At 40.8% G+C, this 16,012-nt stretch overlaps 1 protein-coding gene across 7 annotated transcripts in view; it reads right to left on the reverse strand.

The window, feature by feature from the left end:
* Positions 1-15,781, reverse strand: part of Clhc1 (clathrin heavy chain linker domain containing 1) — a 39,613-nt gene extending 23,832 nt beyond the window's left edge. Inside the window, exons 1-7 of one of the 7 annotated variants that reach the window (XM_036200969.1) lie at positions 15,721-15,781; positions 11,338-11,598; positions 7,497-7,684; positions 5,941-6,074; positions 1,679-1,880; positions 1,476-1,588; positions 856-940 (exon numbers count right to left, since the gene is read on the reverse strand). In XM_036200969.1, coding sequence (XP_036056862.1) covers positions 856-940; positions 1,476-1,588; positions 1,679-1,880; positions 5,941-6,074; positions 7,497-7,684; positions 11,338-11,514 — 899 coding nt within the window. In that variant the 5' untranslated portion in view covers positions 11,515-11,598; positions 15,721-15,781. The other 6 variants (XM_036200968.1, XM_036200971.1, XM_036200970.1 and 3 more) reach the window with 6 other exon arrangements.
* Positions 15,782-16,012: the final 231 nt, after the last annotated feature.

Below are 16,012 nucleotides of genomic sequence, written 5' to 3' on the forward strand. Positions count from 1 at the left end.
TGCGTGGGACATCAGCAGGTCACCTTACCCGTCATGGAGACACCTGTCCAGGCCACACAGGTGCTCAGTTTTAGGTTGGTGAGCTCCCCCCCAGACATTACCGGTCTCTGAATACTCATTATCATACAGGCTCAATCGTTTGTGAGCTGCAGAGTTAATTGCTGCCAAAGATCTCAAAGTGGCACTTTGACAAATCTTCCAGCCAGCACTCAGGAGGTGGGCAGAAGTTCAAGTTTGTCCTGCACTACACAGTGAGGCTTTTAAGTTTCAAGATATTATCTCAAAACAAACAAACAAAAGTAAACACAACATCAAAATCTCACACAAAACAAATAAACCAAAATACAAATGATAATGTGAACGAAATACAGACTCCATCTTAGGGACGGGCCACCATCTTAGACCACCTGCTGTACTCAGTTCCAGGAAGGACCTCAGGAATGTGCCATGACAGTTGTTAGAAAAGATACAGAGCAGTATGCTCCTGCAGACATTCTGTATGCAGTTTATGGCCCTTGAAGATATCTAGATAATCTGGTTAAGGAGCCCAGATAATCCTGCTCAGCAAGTTATGGTTTTCTGCCCAAAGTCTAGACCAATAATTTCAAAAAAATAACCTTGCCCCATATCCCTTCTACCCAATCCCAAGTTGCCAAAGTATGTAATTCCCGGCTTGTGGGTTTTCCCTATAAACACTCTCTACACCTGGGCTCATGTCTGCCGCCACATTTCCCTCCATCTGCCGTGCGGTGGGCCAGGTTGAACCTGAATAAAAGGACCCTTATGTGCTTGCATCGGAAACTGGCTCCTTTGTGGTCTCTGGGGGTTTCATGAACTGGGTACAACAATACTTGCCTTTCAATGTAGTAAAGCATAATTATAGCTTCTTTTGTCTTGCTTGGGTCATCTTCAAATAGTTCATCAACAATGATTTCATCACCTAAACATTGAAAGGATATTTGTAATGATATGTAAGGCTGTTTAGCAATGGGAAATACTAAACATCTTTTGGAACAACTTGTTACTTTGGTTGCACTCCCTGGCCTCATTCTGAGGATTAAGACTCAAGTTTGTTTGTTTGTTTGTTTGTTTGTTTTTTCCTCTCTTTCTCACTTTTTAAATCTTTTTTAAAAGTTTATATTTCACATACATTGGTGTTTTTCCTGCATGTCTGTGTGAGGGTGTCAGATCCCCTGGAACTGGAATCAGAGTTGTGAGCTGCCATGTGGGTGCTGGGAATTGAACCCTGGTCCTGTGGGACCCACTAAGACTTCTCCAGCCCTAGGTCTTCTCTCTTTGCCTTACCAAGTCTATTCTTTTAGCAATCATCTGTCAGGTGCTGAAGGAAGAAACTCATGGGGTAAGGGAGAGCTAGAGGAAGTAAGTGTATTTTTAAAACCCAGCCTAGAAAACCCTTTAGCTCTGGAGGAAGTGCCTTCTACTGTTTGTGCTAATTAAGAAGACAGATGAACTACCGAAGATTGCATTGGTTTTCTGAATTTTCTCCATGATGTCTTCAAATGGGATTCTTAAGTTATCCTTCATCCATGCAGTAAGTGTGTGTGAAATAACCTGCAGTCTTTGATGGCTGTAAAAGAAGAGCATCAACAATGCCCTGAGCTAGGCTCACACAGCAGGGGATGAGAGAGAGTAAAGGTAAACTAACTGATGTTCATACCGAAACTGCAGGTCTTTGTTCAGGCTCTCAGCTATATCTCGGCGTTTTAGTAACACAACCATTTCTTCATCCAGGTCAGCCTTCTTCTGTGCTGGTACATACTCTGTTGATATAGCTTTCTTACGTTTTACATATTTATCTTCAAGATGCCGCTTATATTTATTGAGAGCATCCAAATTGACAGATTCTTGAAGAGTCATCCCTATAGGAAAAACAAACAACTGAGTCTCACATAGGATGGTTTACTGCATTATAAAATAACTCAGAAACGGTAACAGGAACTTGTAGCTTCCTGAACATAAATGCAATTATCACAAAATTGTAATGCTAATAGTTTTTTTACATCTATTTGTTTATTGTGGTGCTGAGAACTGACTTTATGCAAATTAGGCAAATTCTCAAAACCCCAGCTGAGTTTTATTCAGGATCAAGGATAGTTCAGTGAAGACTGATTGTTCCAAGAACTTACTTGCATCTAAGTAACTAAGCATCTAATGACTGAGCTAAGATTAGGGCAACAGGTTTCTCTCAAACCACATCTTCTATTATTCTCCAAGAGCTAATAACAACAGTTTATTTTTCCAACACAAAACTGAGATGTTTCCAAATTTTGAGATGTCTCTTACTCTTGAAATGCCCCTTCTGTTCATTCTCTCTCTCTCTCTCTCTCTCTCTCTCTCTCTCTCTCTCTCTCTCTCCACACACACACACACACACACACACACACACACACACACACACACACACGCAACTTCAAATACCTTCCTTTTTCATCTGGCCAATTACTGATCCAGAGCAAGGTGTAGCAGTACATAGGAGAAGGCAGAGGCAGGTGGATCTCTGTGAGTTCAAGGTCATCCTGCTCTACAGAGTGAGTTACAAGATAGCTAGGCTACACAGAGAGAAGCTATCTTTTAAATAAATAACAAAAAGACATATATCCAGGGCTGGAGAGGTGGTTCACTGGTTAAGTGTGCTGGCTCTTCTACTAGAAGACTGGGTTCAATTTCCAGTCTCACAGGGTGGTTCACAACCTTCTGTGACTTCAGTTCTAGGGGATCTGATGCCCTTTCTGATCTCCATGGACACCGGGTATGCATGTGGTGCACAGACATACATGCAAACAAAACACTCATACACATAAGAAATAAAGAAAAACAGAATAGAAAGTCTATAAAAAAGACAGGACACACAGAAGTAGGTCTCTTGCAGAGAGGAAGGACAGCAGAAGCAGTGAAGGGTAAGGTTTTCCACTCTTGCTCTGACCTCATGGTTTTTAACTCTGCAATTGGTTCTGTGTTTCTTATTTAACAAGACGTTACATCTACAGGGCTGGAGAGATGGCTCAGAGGTTAAGAGCACTGACTGCTCCTCCAGAGGTCCTGAGTTCAATTCCCAGCAACCACATGGTGGCTCACAACCATCTGTAATGAGATCTGATGCCCTCTTCTAGCCTGGTCATACCTGCTGTATACATAACAAATAAATAAATCTAAAAAAAAAAAAGAAATAAAAACCATGGCTGGAGAGATGGCTCAGTGGTTAAGGACACTGGCTGTGATAGGCATTCCAACCACGCCCCACTTAGTCATCTCTGCCTAGTCATTTCCAGGTCATATGTCCTGTGTGACCCATGCCCCATGGTTATGTAGTCATGTAGTTGCGTGGACATGACCGAGTGATCTCTGCATGTGGGTCTGTGTGCACAAGTGCATCTTGGCCTTTATAAGGTGGCACCATGTTCCCGTCTCTTTTCTTGCACATGTCCTTCCACAGGCCTGATCACATCAGGCCTGATCGCATCTATCCCTTTGTCTTGATAAAACTCTTCTTTTTTTTTTTTTTTTGAGCTGAGGATCGAACCCAGGGGGCAAGCACTCTACCACTGAGCTAAATCCCCAACCGATAAAACTCTTGTTGGTGGATTCTGTCGTGTGCTGTGACTTTTCCTTTGGGGCAAGAGCGCCACAAAAAAAACAACAAAAAACAAAAACAAAACAAAACAAAAAAAAAAAACCATCAGGCTGCTCTTCTGGAGGACCCAGGTTCAATTCCCAGTACCTACATGGCAGCTCACAACCACCTGTAACTCTAGTTTCAGGAGATCCAGTGCCTTCTTTTGGCTTCTGCCGGAACCAGGCATTGCACATGGTGCACAAACACATATGTAGGCAAACAAACCCATAAACTAAATTTTTAAAAATAATAATAAAAACTAAAACATTTAAAAAAAGAGAGACACACATCCAAATTAGCTCTCCCAGAAATTCTCCACTCTCAGGATTAACCCTTTTTGATTTTAAGCATTCTCTGCCCTGAATCTTCTTGGCAGTCAGCCAATGTGCAGTGAATTTACATTTGTTATTTGGAGTTTGCTAGTCATAATTTTTCATTTGAAAGTAAATGTAATCCCTACTATTACCAAGTGCAAGAGGATTTGACAACCCAGGTTGAAATTTTGTAGTATAGAATAGTTCCTTACCTCAAAACACAGCTTCTTCAATTTAGGCCAAATCTATCTTCCTGAAGCTTCTACCTACTGGTTCTACCTCTGGATAAACACTAAGCAAAACTCCTTTAAGATATGAAGTTACTGACCTCAGATTACTATCCTCAGTCTTGTAAGTCACTAGTCTGTTCATCAAACTAATGAAGCCAGGACTACTCTGTCGCACCCAAAAGTCTGATGTCCCCAAAGACCACCAAGAGACCGATTAGAATGCACAAAGAGTCTTTAATTCGAGAGTTTAAACTTGGGCACCTGTCCATACGTCTCAGTGGTGGAGTGAGAGGACCCCAAGCAGGAACAGGTTGGGATTTTTATAGTGGTTAGGGTTGGGGGTCTAGGGGAATTCCAACTCTATATTGGTTACAGGCTCAGGACTGGTGCTCACTTCAGGTTGGAGACTCTTGGTTTGAACTGACTGGAGAGTTGCAGCTGCAAGGAGATTGCCATCTCCTCCAGCAGTTTATGTCATCGAATCTGTATCACCAGCAGACTCATCTCCTCTGACAGTCAGACTTCCCATTTTTATCTGTAGGAAACTCATTCCCTATGATAGCTATGGTATATAATCTATAACAGCAGAAAGCATCTCAGAGGACATACCTTGTGCTTTGTTTATTATGACAGTTATGTTATATCATATCCTTTAGGTTATGGCAGGAAATGTCTGGAACTTTTTTTCATGCAGCTCCTAATTGTCTGGATCTGGGGCAGAATGGCAGCACATCCAATGGTGGGTTTTTAGAATAATTTGTCCAAGGGCCTACTGCCCCCTGTCTGACCCTTCTGTAAGATGGCTGCAACCTTGTTATCCTCTCACTCCATATTAAAGTCATGAAAACATGAAACCAGTGAATGCTGGCATCACCATGAATAACATTCAGCAAACTTAATACACTATAATTTTTAACACACCAGTGGCTCTCAAATTTTAGAGTGTATCAGAATAACCAGAACTTCAGACATCACCCAACGTACTGCTTCACCAAGTTTCTGACATAGTAAGTCTGAGATGAGATCTAATGGTGTGTGTGTGTGTGTGTGTGTGTGTGTGTGTGTGTGTGCATGTGCAGAAGGTATACATACACGTGTATGTAAATACATGGTTTATATCAGGTGTCTTCCTCAAGTTCTAGGGACCCACTTGTTTCTGCCTGTCTCTCTGTCCACCCCAGCATTGGATTAGAGTGGACACTGGCTTTTACCTGGGGAGAGGGGTCTGAACGCCAAGTTTGCACACCAGGCACTTTATTAATCTCACCAAGCCCAAGGATTTCTACTTTCAATAATTCTCAAGTGATGCTGACATTGACATGTGAGCCTCTGACTGGCCAGATTGCAGTCGGGACATCTTTCAGAGTTACTGATTTCAGTTTGCTCTTTCTTGAGTATCTATTGGACCCTGTCTAATGTTGCTTATACAACACACAACCAAAGATACTCACATACTAGCACATTGTACTAATTTTTTTGTAAAAAAATTTTTTATGTTTGTGTAAGAGGCAGCCAAATGGACACACTGGGGATTTCTCTGAAAAAGGTTTTTGTTTGTTTGGTTGTATTTTTTTTTTTTTTTTTCGAGACAGTGTTTCTCTGTGTAGCTTTGGTGCCTGTCCTGGAACTCGCTCTGCAGACCAGGCTGGCCTTGAGCTCACAGAGATTCGCCTGCCTCCCAATCACCTCCCAAGTGTTGGGATTAAAGGCATGCACCACCACTGCCTGGCTCTGAAATGGGATTTTAAATGACACATTGCACCTGGGATTGGTCTCCAGAGCTGCCTGGTAGAAGCACAGAGCTTCACTTCTTTCTTGTCATACTTTGCTCTCAGCTGTTTCATCTCATCTATTTGCAACTGAATCACTGTGGAATTATTTTCAATAATTCTCACTCTGAAAAAAAAAAAAAAAGAAATGCTTTTGTATGCTTGCCACACCAATTTAATTCCTGAATCATAATAGTTAGAGTAAAACAGAGTAGACTGTGGCTTTATTTGGCTAACTGCAATTCCAACCATTGTGAACTAGATGTTTAGAAAAGAATGCCTAGAGAGAGCTGACACACAAATAGGGAACAATTTCCACTCAGAGTGCCAATGAAAGCAAGCACTATTACTACAAATTAACAAACATTAGTTATAATCTGACCACAAAACAACACCTATTCACTTTAGTAACTGAAAAAGCATTTTTAGTTTTCCTTTTTCTTTTCTTTTGAAAGGGTCTCATTATGTAGTTAAATTTGGCTTTGAATTTGTGATCCTGCTCCTTCAGTGCTGGATTACAGGTCATCCCACTAGGCTTAAAGAAAAAGCTTTAAACAAACAAACAAATAAAAAAAAAAAGAAAGAAAGAAAAAGAAAACTGTTATTTTGCTGGGGGCTGTTGTTATAATTATTAGAATTTTTTTGTTTTTGTTTTTGTTTTTTGTTTTTCGGGACAGGGTTCCTCTGTGTAGCTTTGCACCTTTCCTGGAACTCACTTGGTAGACCAGGCTGGCCTCGAACTCATAAAGATCCGCCTGCCTCTGCCTCCCCAGTGCTGGGATTAAAGGTGTGCACCACTACCGCCTGGCTAAATTATTACAAATTTTGTGACTTAAAGTAACATCTTCTCATCATTCTGGTGGCCAGAAGTCCAAAAATAGTATCTGTTTTTAAGGAACATTTTATTATATGGTGGGTCACTTATTGTTGGGGATCACCAGATGAAGTGCTGTGTTCTGATGGGAATCGTGAACCTGTACTGTCAAATTGTCCATGCATGAAATGACTTCACTCCTGTTATGATACTACAACATACCTTCTCTGTACTAAGGGGAATCATGAAATCAAGCAAAATTAATAGGGTTGGTTTTTTTTTTTTTTTGAGCTGAGGATGGAACCCAGGGCCTTGCGCTTGCTAGGCAAGCACTCTACCACTGAGCTAAATCCCCAACACCAAAATTAATAGTTTTACTTAAAATACATATAATATATAAAACTATAGCTTTAAAAATAAAAATTTGGGTTGGGGATTTAGCTCAGTGGTAGAGTGCTTCCCTAGCAAGCGCAAGGCCCTAGGTTCTATCCTCAGCTCAAAAAAATAAATAAATAAAAATAAAAATTTAATTAAAGGTATATAAGTTTGTAAGGTTATAGCACTTGAAGGCTGAGGGTCTTGAGCAAGGCCAGCCTGGTGAATTCATGGCTAGCTTAGGCTAAATAGTGATACTTTGTCTTAAAATAATAAAATAAACCAAACAGTAAAACTGAACACCGACCGATTCTTATCAAGTAGCAGGACACCTTTCTGGCTAGTGACTGACATACTTACTTTGCTTCAAGTTGAAAGGCTCTTCTCTGGTGGTATACCAACGCTGTGGGCTCTGCTGCCAAAACTTTAAGTTTTCCATGAAGATAATAAGCAGTTCTTCGGCCTTTCTTTATTGTCTCAATAAAGGCATCATATTCTCTTTTGATTGAAGTAAGAATGGACTTGTATGCACTGACATGGTCTATTACCTGAAATATGATTTTTCTGTCTGTGGTACTGAATTTTTTTTAACAGAAGATACTGTTATCAAAGCCTTTTAAGCATGTTATTTTTAGGTGAGTCATGATTATTAGTTAGAAATATAAACATCTTACATCAAACTCAACATGAGTAGGCACTAAAAACAATAACCACCAAATATACGCTCTCTGTGGGTCACTTTGTAGATATTGTGATCCTAACTATGAGAAACGCTTTCTTATTCTTGGTATGAATTCATACATGAGACATGGGCTAATACAGTACTAGGTCTACATTTTCAACTGTATATCTTTTAATTATGTACTTTTACTCCATTAAAATGGTCTCTTGACATCATTTACATATTATCTTTTGTACTACTCTTAATGTGTATGTATGTGTTTGTGTTTAGGAGTGTGCATGTGAGTGTAGGTGTCTACAGAAACCAGAAGCTTCAGATCCCCTGGAGCTAGAATTACTGGTGGTTCTAAAGTACCTGATGTAGGTGCTGAGAACCAAACTCAGGTCCTCTGGAAAAGTAGGGTGTGCTCCTGACCATTCAGCAATCTCTCAAGCCACCACTAAGATATTGCGATCTGAACTCATTTACCTCCACTAGGAAAATCAGGTCAGAGTTCCTAATTGTATCTTTATTTGCAACATGTCAAAAACAGCTGTGAAAACAATTCTCATCACTACATATTCATGGTTTCCAATAATATTCAAGCAAAACATCTGTCAGAAAGGATAACAGGGAAAAGAACTGTAGAAAGGTTAACAAGGAAACTAAGTGCCTGCAGAAAGGACAGGTCTCGATGTGAGGGGCTGACTCCTCAGCACACACCTCTTTATTAGGGCTTTCCCCCCCTTAATCTTGTATATGCATCACTCACACAAAAATAAATTGTCAAAAATTTTAAACAGGTTAAGAAACAAACAGAAAAATTTTTAATGTTTTCCAAATAGTGATGATATATAGGGAATAAAGGTAATCAATCCAAAATTTTCTCTGAAATCTGAAATTATGCTTGTTTATCTCCATTTCTTAGGGGTGTTATCCTCCATGAGTTTTCTTTAGCTAAACAATATCTAAAGAAAGCTATCCAGGAAGACATCCATTTTACCACCTGTGGACTAGAGAGGTCATTAATCTGTAGCAAGTACCAGGAAAAGGTATCTGAGGAAATACAGTGCTTTTTTTTTGTTTCTCATACCCACACCGCCTGTTCACCCCAACCAGCCTCCTGCTACTTGTTCCTTGAGCTTCTACCTCACATTACCCTGTAATGTGCTCCAATAATGCAGCTCAGACACATTAATGGGTAGTTAATACACTGCAGTACTCCATGATCAATGACCTTGTCAGTGTCCTAGAAGAAACAGATCTCAGTAGAATACACATGGATACCTTTTGGAATACAAAGAAAAGCATTAAAGTGGAGGATGCAAACTGGCATTACCACCTGCAGAACAGAGCTGGCAATTTCACCTTACACATAAAACATTTTAAAGTTTGGGACCTTTTACCACCAATCTACTTATAGCTTCTCAAAAATTCTAAGATTCTAACAGTACAGAAGCCCCGTTAAGGCAAATGGCACTTTCACTGGGTTGGTTCTTCACTTTCGTGTGGTCCCCACCATTCCTTACCTGCTCACAGCTAGCCTATGTGGTTCTTTTACACTATTTGTCTGGCCTCTGTGCTTTCTTCTTTCCATTGGTGGATACAGATCACTCTTTGTACTTTCTCTTTTTCCCCTTCCTTTCTTTTCCTTTGGTTTCCTATGTCCCAAGATGGTCTTCAACTCACTATGTAGCTAAGGATGGCGCTGGACTTTTGATATTCTTGCTTCCACCTCCAAAGTGTTGGGATTACAGGTATGTACCACCATGCCAGAGTTAAACCATGTGGTGCTGAGGGTGTAACTGAGAGCCTTGAGCCTGCTGCCCAGGCTACATTCCCTGTCTCTGTACTTATTTTTCCTTAGAATGAGGAATTAGGCTTTTACAACAGTTTCCTTTAGCACACATTCATTATAGATAATAATAAGTTTCAATACATTTCCATACATGTGTTTTAATTTTAATTCCTTTCCTTTTCCCTAATACTTTCTACTTCTACCTTAATTTTATTTATTTATTTTTTTTTGTGTGTGTATGATCCAATGAGTTTAATTAGGAGTGCTTAAATGAGCATAAGTGAAGAGACTATTTCTAAAAGCATAAAGCAATTTAGGCTACAACACTAAAGAAAATGTCTCTTTCTCCCCTTCAGCAACCATTAACTGCTTAAAGATCCTTAGGAGGAACTGGATTTTTATTACACAAGAAATAAAACTCATTGGAATGTTTGAAAATTAACCAGACGCTCTTCTGGTTTCCACGCTCTCTCCCCTCCGCACAGTCTCACAGCCTCTCTCCCTCTCCCTCTCTCTCTCTCTCCCCTTCGCATAGTCTCTCTCCCCTTCTCTCCAAAAAAGAAAGAAAAAAATTAACCCGAAGACTGAGTTTCCCTGGGAGGCAGAGACAGGCACATCTCTGCATGTTTGAGGCTAGCCTAGTCTACAGAGTGAGTTCCTGTAAGACTGAGCTCCTGTTCTGCTTTGTGTGTTTTATTCTGGGACAGTGGTATACAAATCTTGAGGTACATTCCTCCTTAAAGCAAAGAGGAAAGGATGATGATTCTACTTTTGTTGTCAGGACATCTTCCAAGGGCTGATAAAGAAAATGCTAGGCGGGGCTGGAGAGACAGCTCAGTGGTTAAGAGCTCTGGCTGCTCTTCCAGGGGACCCCGGTTCAATTCCCATCCTACATGGCAGCTCACAACTGTTTGTAACTCCAGTTCCAGGGGATCTGACACCTCACACCAATGCACATTAAATAAATTTAAAAAAAAAAAAGAAAGAAAATCTTAGAATTAATCAACAAACTGCAGTTGTTCAAAAAGAGACAGTTATTTCTAAAATTGCAAAGAACAAAATTGGACATGCCATATACAGCTGTAACGTTTTCTAATCTAGTCCATTATTTCCAGTGTTAAAATCAGTCAAACCCTCTATGCACCTCTCACAGGACTCAAACTGTTTAGATGAAGCTCTTGGTTGATTCATTCATTGATTTTTGAGCTGAATCATGTCATTATTTTGCTGATGGCCTCCAACTCCTGGCTGCAAGGGATCCTCCAGCCTCAGCCTTCCTTCCAGCTAGGATTACCAGCACGTGGCACAGCACCTAGCTGAAGAGGTTTCATTTAACATGCCATATGATATCTAAACCAAGATTTTAGTGATATCAGAAATAAACCTAGAACATAAACTACTAGTTCTTGTTCACAATGCAAATTCTAGCAAATCAGATGGCACTTTAACAGGAAAGGGTAAAAATGATTACCAGAGGGCATAGCCAAGTTGTTGACAAACAAAACAAAACAACAACAAAAATAGCTTTCTAAACTAAAATAAGTGACTCTAATTAGCAGTCGGGAAATGTAAATTCAGCACTAAACTTTCCCTCATTCACCCTGGTTTAACAAACTGGATGAGCCTCTCCAGAGTAGTATACATAATGTGGTCAATCAGGCAGCAGTACTTCTGAGGCAGTAGTTAAGCTAGGTAATGTACAGTCTCTTGGAAACGGTCCGTCTTAAAGAGCATCATGTTACCTTATCGAAAACATTTCGGTATATAGTGTAATACTCATCAGCAGGTCCTTCCTCATTGCAGCCCACTCTTTCGGTTTCTGTAGTTATGTATCTTTGCATGCTTTCCAAAAACTCCTTGTCACTTCTACTAATGATAGGAGGGAGAACTGCATGTTTGTTTACTTCTTGGAATGACATAAATCTTAATCTGTAAGCTTGTTCACCGGAGAAAAATTAAACTTGGATCTTCTTCTGCAACAAAGCCAAAAAACTTTAGTAAGCCTGAAATAAAACATGACCATCAGTTAATCTATAAGCCTACAACTCTTAAGTCAAAACTCAATTTAAAAATATGCATGTTTCAAAAAAAATTCTTAGGGATCTGTCACTGGGATAAATATTTCAATTAATGAATTAAAATGCCCATACTGTTCTACTGACAATTGCTACACTTCAGAATATGATTAAGATTAAGATTAAGAGCTCTTCCCTTAGAGCCAGTGAGATGGCTCCTCAGGCAAAGCACTTCCATGAAAGCCTCAAGACCTGAGTTGATACCGAGAACCAACTCCAATAAGCTGCCCTATGACCTCCACACAAGCCTCCCACCCTCGTCCAGTTACACACACAGATGACTGAGTATAGAAAAACACGCCTTCCTTTAGAAACCAGGCAGATTCCTTTTAGAAATACCATTTAAATGATAGCTTCTTAGGTTTCAATTCAACACTTTAAAAAATTTGTGTTTTTTAATGCTGGGGACTACATCAGGGTCGTGAACATAACTCAGTGTTGAATTCCTTTTCATAAATGCAATTTAACCACAAGTTGCCTCTTGTCCTAGAAACAACAGTTTTTGCAAACCTGGCTGGTCTTAAACTCTCTACGTAGCTGAGAATGACTTTGAAGACTTTCCTGCCCCCACCTCCCAAGTGCCAGAATTATAGGCATGCGCCACATGGTTTAATAAATAAATAAAACCCCAACAACAAAAACATGCTTTCTGGGGCTGGAAGGAGGACTGGATGTTCTCTTCTGGCCTCCACTCACCCCACACATGCAAGCGATACAGTAAACGTACAAGCAAGTGAACATGCACACTCGCACACACTTGCCTTCTCCCGCATCACTCAGGCAGCCCTATTTAAATTTAGTGGTTCAGTGGCTCCACACACAGCAAAGTAGAAAGGGCCTTGTTGGGAAAGTTTTCAGTGGGAGAAGAAATACGGATAAGATAGGGTGATAGTAAAAGGAACTAAAATTCACTAAATATATGAAACTATCCAAGAATAAAAACTAAAAAAAATTTTAAATTACCTCTTGGCTGTGGTGGAACACACCTTTAATTCTAGCACCTGGGAGGCAGAAATAGTTGGATCTCTGTGAGTTCAAGGTCAACTTGGTCTACATAGTGAAATCCAGGCTAGTTGGGGCTACATAGCGAGACTCTGTCTCAAAAAACAAATATGATGTTTAATTTTTTCTCTAAAGGGCTCTAAACATAGTATTTATTTCATAGTATGCTATTCCATTAATTCTTTAGCCATCCCCATTAACCATTAAACACTTTTACTATAAATAATGCTGCTTTAAATAAATGTTTAAACTAACTTTATGATGTTTAACAATATAATTAATAACCAGTTATCTGAAATAACATATCAAACTTTAAATACCACATACATAAGAACCAGGACAGCAGTCTGTCCCACCACTTGGAAGGCAGAAGGCTAAGTTGGTTAACACAGTGAGATCCAGGCCATCCAGGGCTATATAGTGAGACCTTATCTCAAATAAACAAAATAATAAAATTTAAAAAAAAAGGAGACACCATAATAATTTTGAAGTATAAAAGACTAAGTTTATCTTTTTTTAAAAAATGGTTTTTGGAGACAAGGTTTCTCTGTATAGCTTTGGAGACTGCCCTGGAACTCTGTAGACCAGGCTGGCCTTGAACTCACAGAGATCCTCCTGCCTCTGCCTCCTGTTTGCTCAGCTAAATTTATCTTTATACTGATAAGTTGGATAACAAAAAGTCAGTTTACAAGAGGACATAAAGTAGTCCCATCAAGGACACAAAGAATGTATAAAGTCTTTCATTTAAAAAAGTTATATAGAGCCTGGCAAGGTGGCGCACGCCATTAATCCCAGCAGCAGGGAGGCAGTCTGGCAGGTTTCTGTGAGTTTGAGACCAGCCTGGTCTACAAAGCCAGTTCCAGGACAGCCAGGGCTGTTACACAGAGAAACCCTGTCTGAAAAACAAAAACAAAAAGTTATTTAGTGTTTGTACATGTAGGTGCATGCTTGTTTCCTATAGAGGACCCTGAGACTGAACTCAGATCACCAGGCTTGGCAGAATGTGCTTTAGCTCACTGAGCCATATCACTGGGCTACACTTTTCTCAAATAGAAAATCAACTTGTTTACTCATTAGTTCAACCACTGTGTTTTGAATGCATATTTGTATTTTATGGTTAGGGATTCAGCAGTAAGATAAGGTCCTGGCTCTTTGGAGCTTACAATTCAGTAAGCCAGTCAGAGTACAGATAACGTAACTGCAAACAGTAACGTACACAGTCAGAGAGGGGTGGGCACAATCGTCGGGGCATGTGTGGTCACATCGAAACAGCAGTGGCTCCCTAGAGCCTTTAGGAGAAATCCAAGCTATTCTGGTGGCGTATCAATGCCCTTTAAGGGGTCAACAACTTTTTTCCCTTTAACAAAACTATCTTCTTATGTCCTTGCCCCTTATATTTGAATATTTTATTATTTGCAGTGTTGGATATCAATTCTAGGACCCCAGACATGCTAGGTAAGTACCCTACAACTCAAGATAACCTTTAACCCCAAGGTGAAGTATCTGAATAATGTAGATGACACCAACACTTTTTACTTTTCTGTGTGCGTCCACATTCTTGTGGGAACATGCAGGTGTGGAGACAGGAGGATCACGTGTATGGGGTGTTCTTGGATCATACTACCTTCTATTTTAAAATGTTATAACATTTGTTAGTCTGGGGGCAGGGGTGCTGTGAAAGTCTGCCTTGCTGGAGTCAATTCTCTCCACTATTTGGATCCCTAGGACAGAACTCCAGATGTCAACTCTCTACTATTTGTGTGTCAGTCTGGAGAGATGGCTCAGAGATTAAGAGCATTGACTGCTCTCCCAGAGGTTCGGAGAACAATTCTCTGCTCACAACCATCTATAATAAGGTCTGATGTTCTATCCAATTCTTCAGAAGGCAAACATATAGACAGAACACTGTTTACATAACAAAATAACAAAATAAATTTAAAAAAATAGAGATTTGTGTGTCACAAAGATGTATGTCCTGTGCACCCCCACCCCCCACCCCAAAGCAGGAGAATTTGGCTACTCTGGCTGGCTAATGAGCTCTAGAGAGTCTCCTGTCACTGCTGGCTTATCTGGTCACAGAATCCCCCAGGCACAACAGCCTTTTTTAAAAGTGGGTACTGGGCTCACAATACAGGTTTTTGCATATCAAGCATTGTACCTACTGAGCCATTTCCCAACCAAAAATGTGTATTTTGAAGGCAGCAGAGCCAGTAGACTAAAATAAGGAAAGAGCAGACACAGGTTATAGGAAGATATGGATCCTCAGCTGGGCCGTGGTGGCACACGCCCTTAATCCCAGCACTCGGGAGGCAGAGTCAGGTGGATCTCTGTGAGTTCGAGGCCAGCCTGTACTACAGAGCGAGTTCCAGGAAAGGCGCAAAGCAGAAATCCTGTCTAGAAAAACGGGGGGGGGGGGGGGGATCCTCTTTACAAAAAAACGGAGCACGCCTACGTTTAGGGATAGGAAGAAAAACCATTAAGAGGGCGTATTAAAAAGGACACTGGGTTTGTGAGGTGGAGAAGGGACTGGGAGGGGGCGCAACCTGCTCCTAAGTGGCCTGTTTTGCTTATTTCTCCTGGGCAGCATATGCTCCTAAGTATTTTTCCCAGGATGGACAATCTCCACGTCCAAATTTGTGGTCAAGGACTAAACAATTACTCTGTGGGGTTCCTTACTGTGTAGCTTCTAAAACGTGCAAAGATGCAAATTCCGATGTAGTTAACCGTTTCACACTAGGACAGGGCGTGCGGCTCAGAAGCTTCTTCAGACTGGAGAAAAGGTAGCTGAGGGCCAGGAGGGAGCTGCAAGGAAGAGGCCGTACCCCGCACTTTGGAAGGCTTGTTCTGTGATCCAGCTGTCCTGGAGTTGGCTGACCATGCCCTTCTCTAGAGGGCCCGCACAGCTGACCCCCGGCCGGCTTCTCATTACGGCGCGATCAATACCTTCAGCCTCAAAAGCCTTTCCGGGCCTTAACCCTTCCCTTCTAGGCATTTCTGGCGCGGCCCTCCCCTTGCGCCAAACATTCGGCCCCATCCCCAGGTCCTCACCTGAATTTCTAACCCTGAATCCAGACCTTAGAGACTGTAACCAGATAGCCCGGAAGAAGTGTAGAACTGCATCTTGGGACAAGTAGTTTCAGTAAGAAGAAAGCGGAAAAACTACAGTTCCCAGATAGACTTGTTACTGCTCTTTTCTCATGCTAACACGCCCCCTTTAAAGGAAAGCCCCGCTTAGTCACATCGACTGTATAAGAATGTCTTTTGAAACATTTTAAAGTAGAGCACATCGTTTCGAAGACATGCGGAGGACCTAAATGAGAACAAGAGCGTCGAGAAATGG

The sequence above is a fragment of the Onychomys torridus genome, chromosome 10 (assembly GCF_903995425.1).
Source record: "Onychomys torridus chromosome 10, mOncTor1.1, whole genome shotgun sequence".
Lineage (NCBI taxonomy): Eukaryota > Metazoa > Chordata > Mammalia > Rodentia > Cricetidae > Onychomys > Onychomys torridus.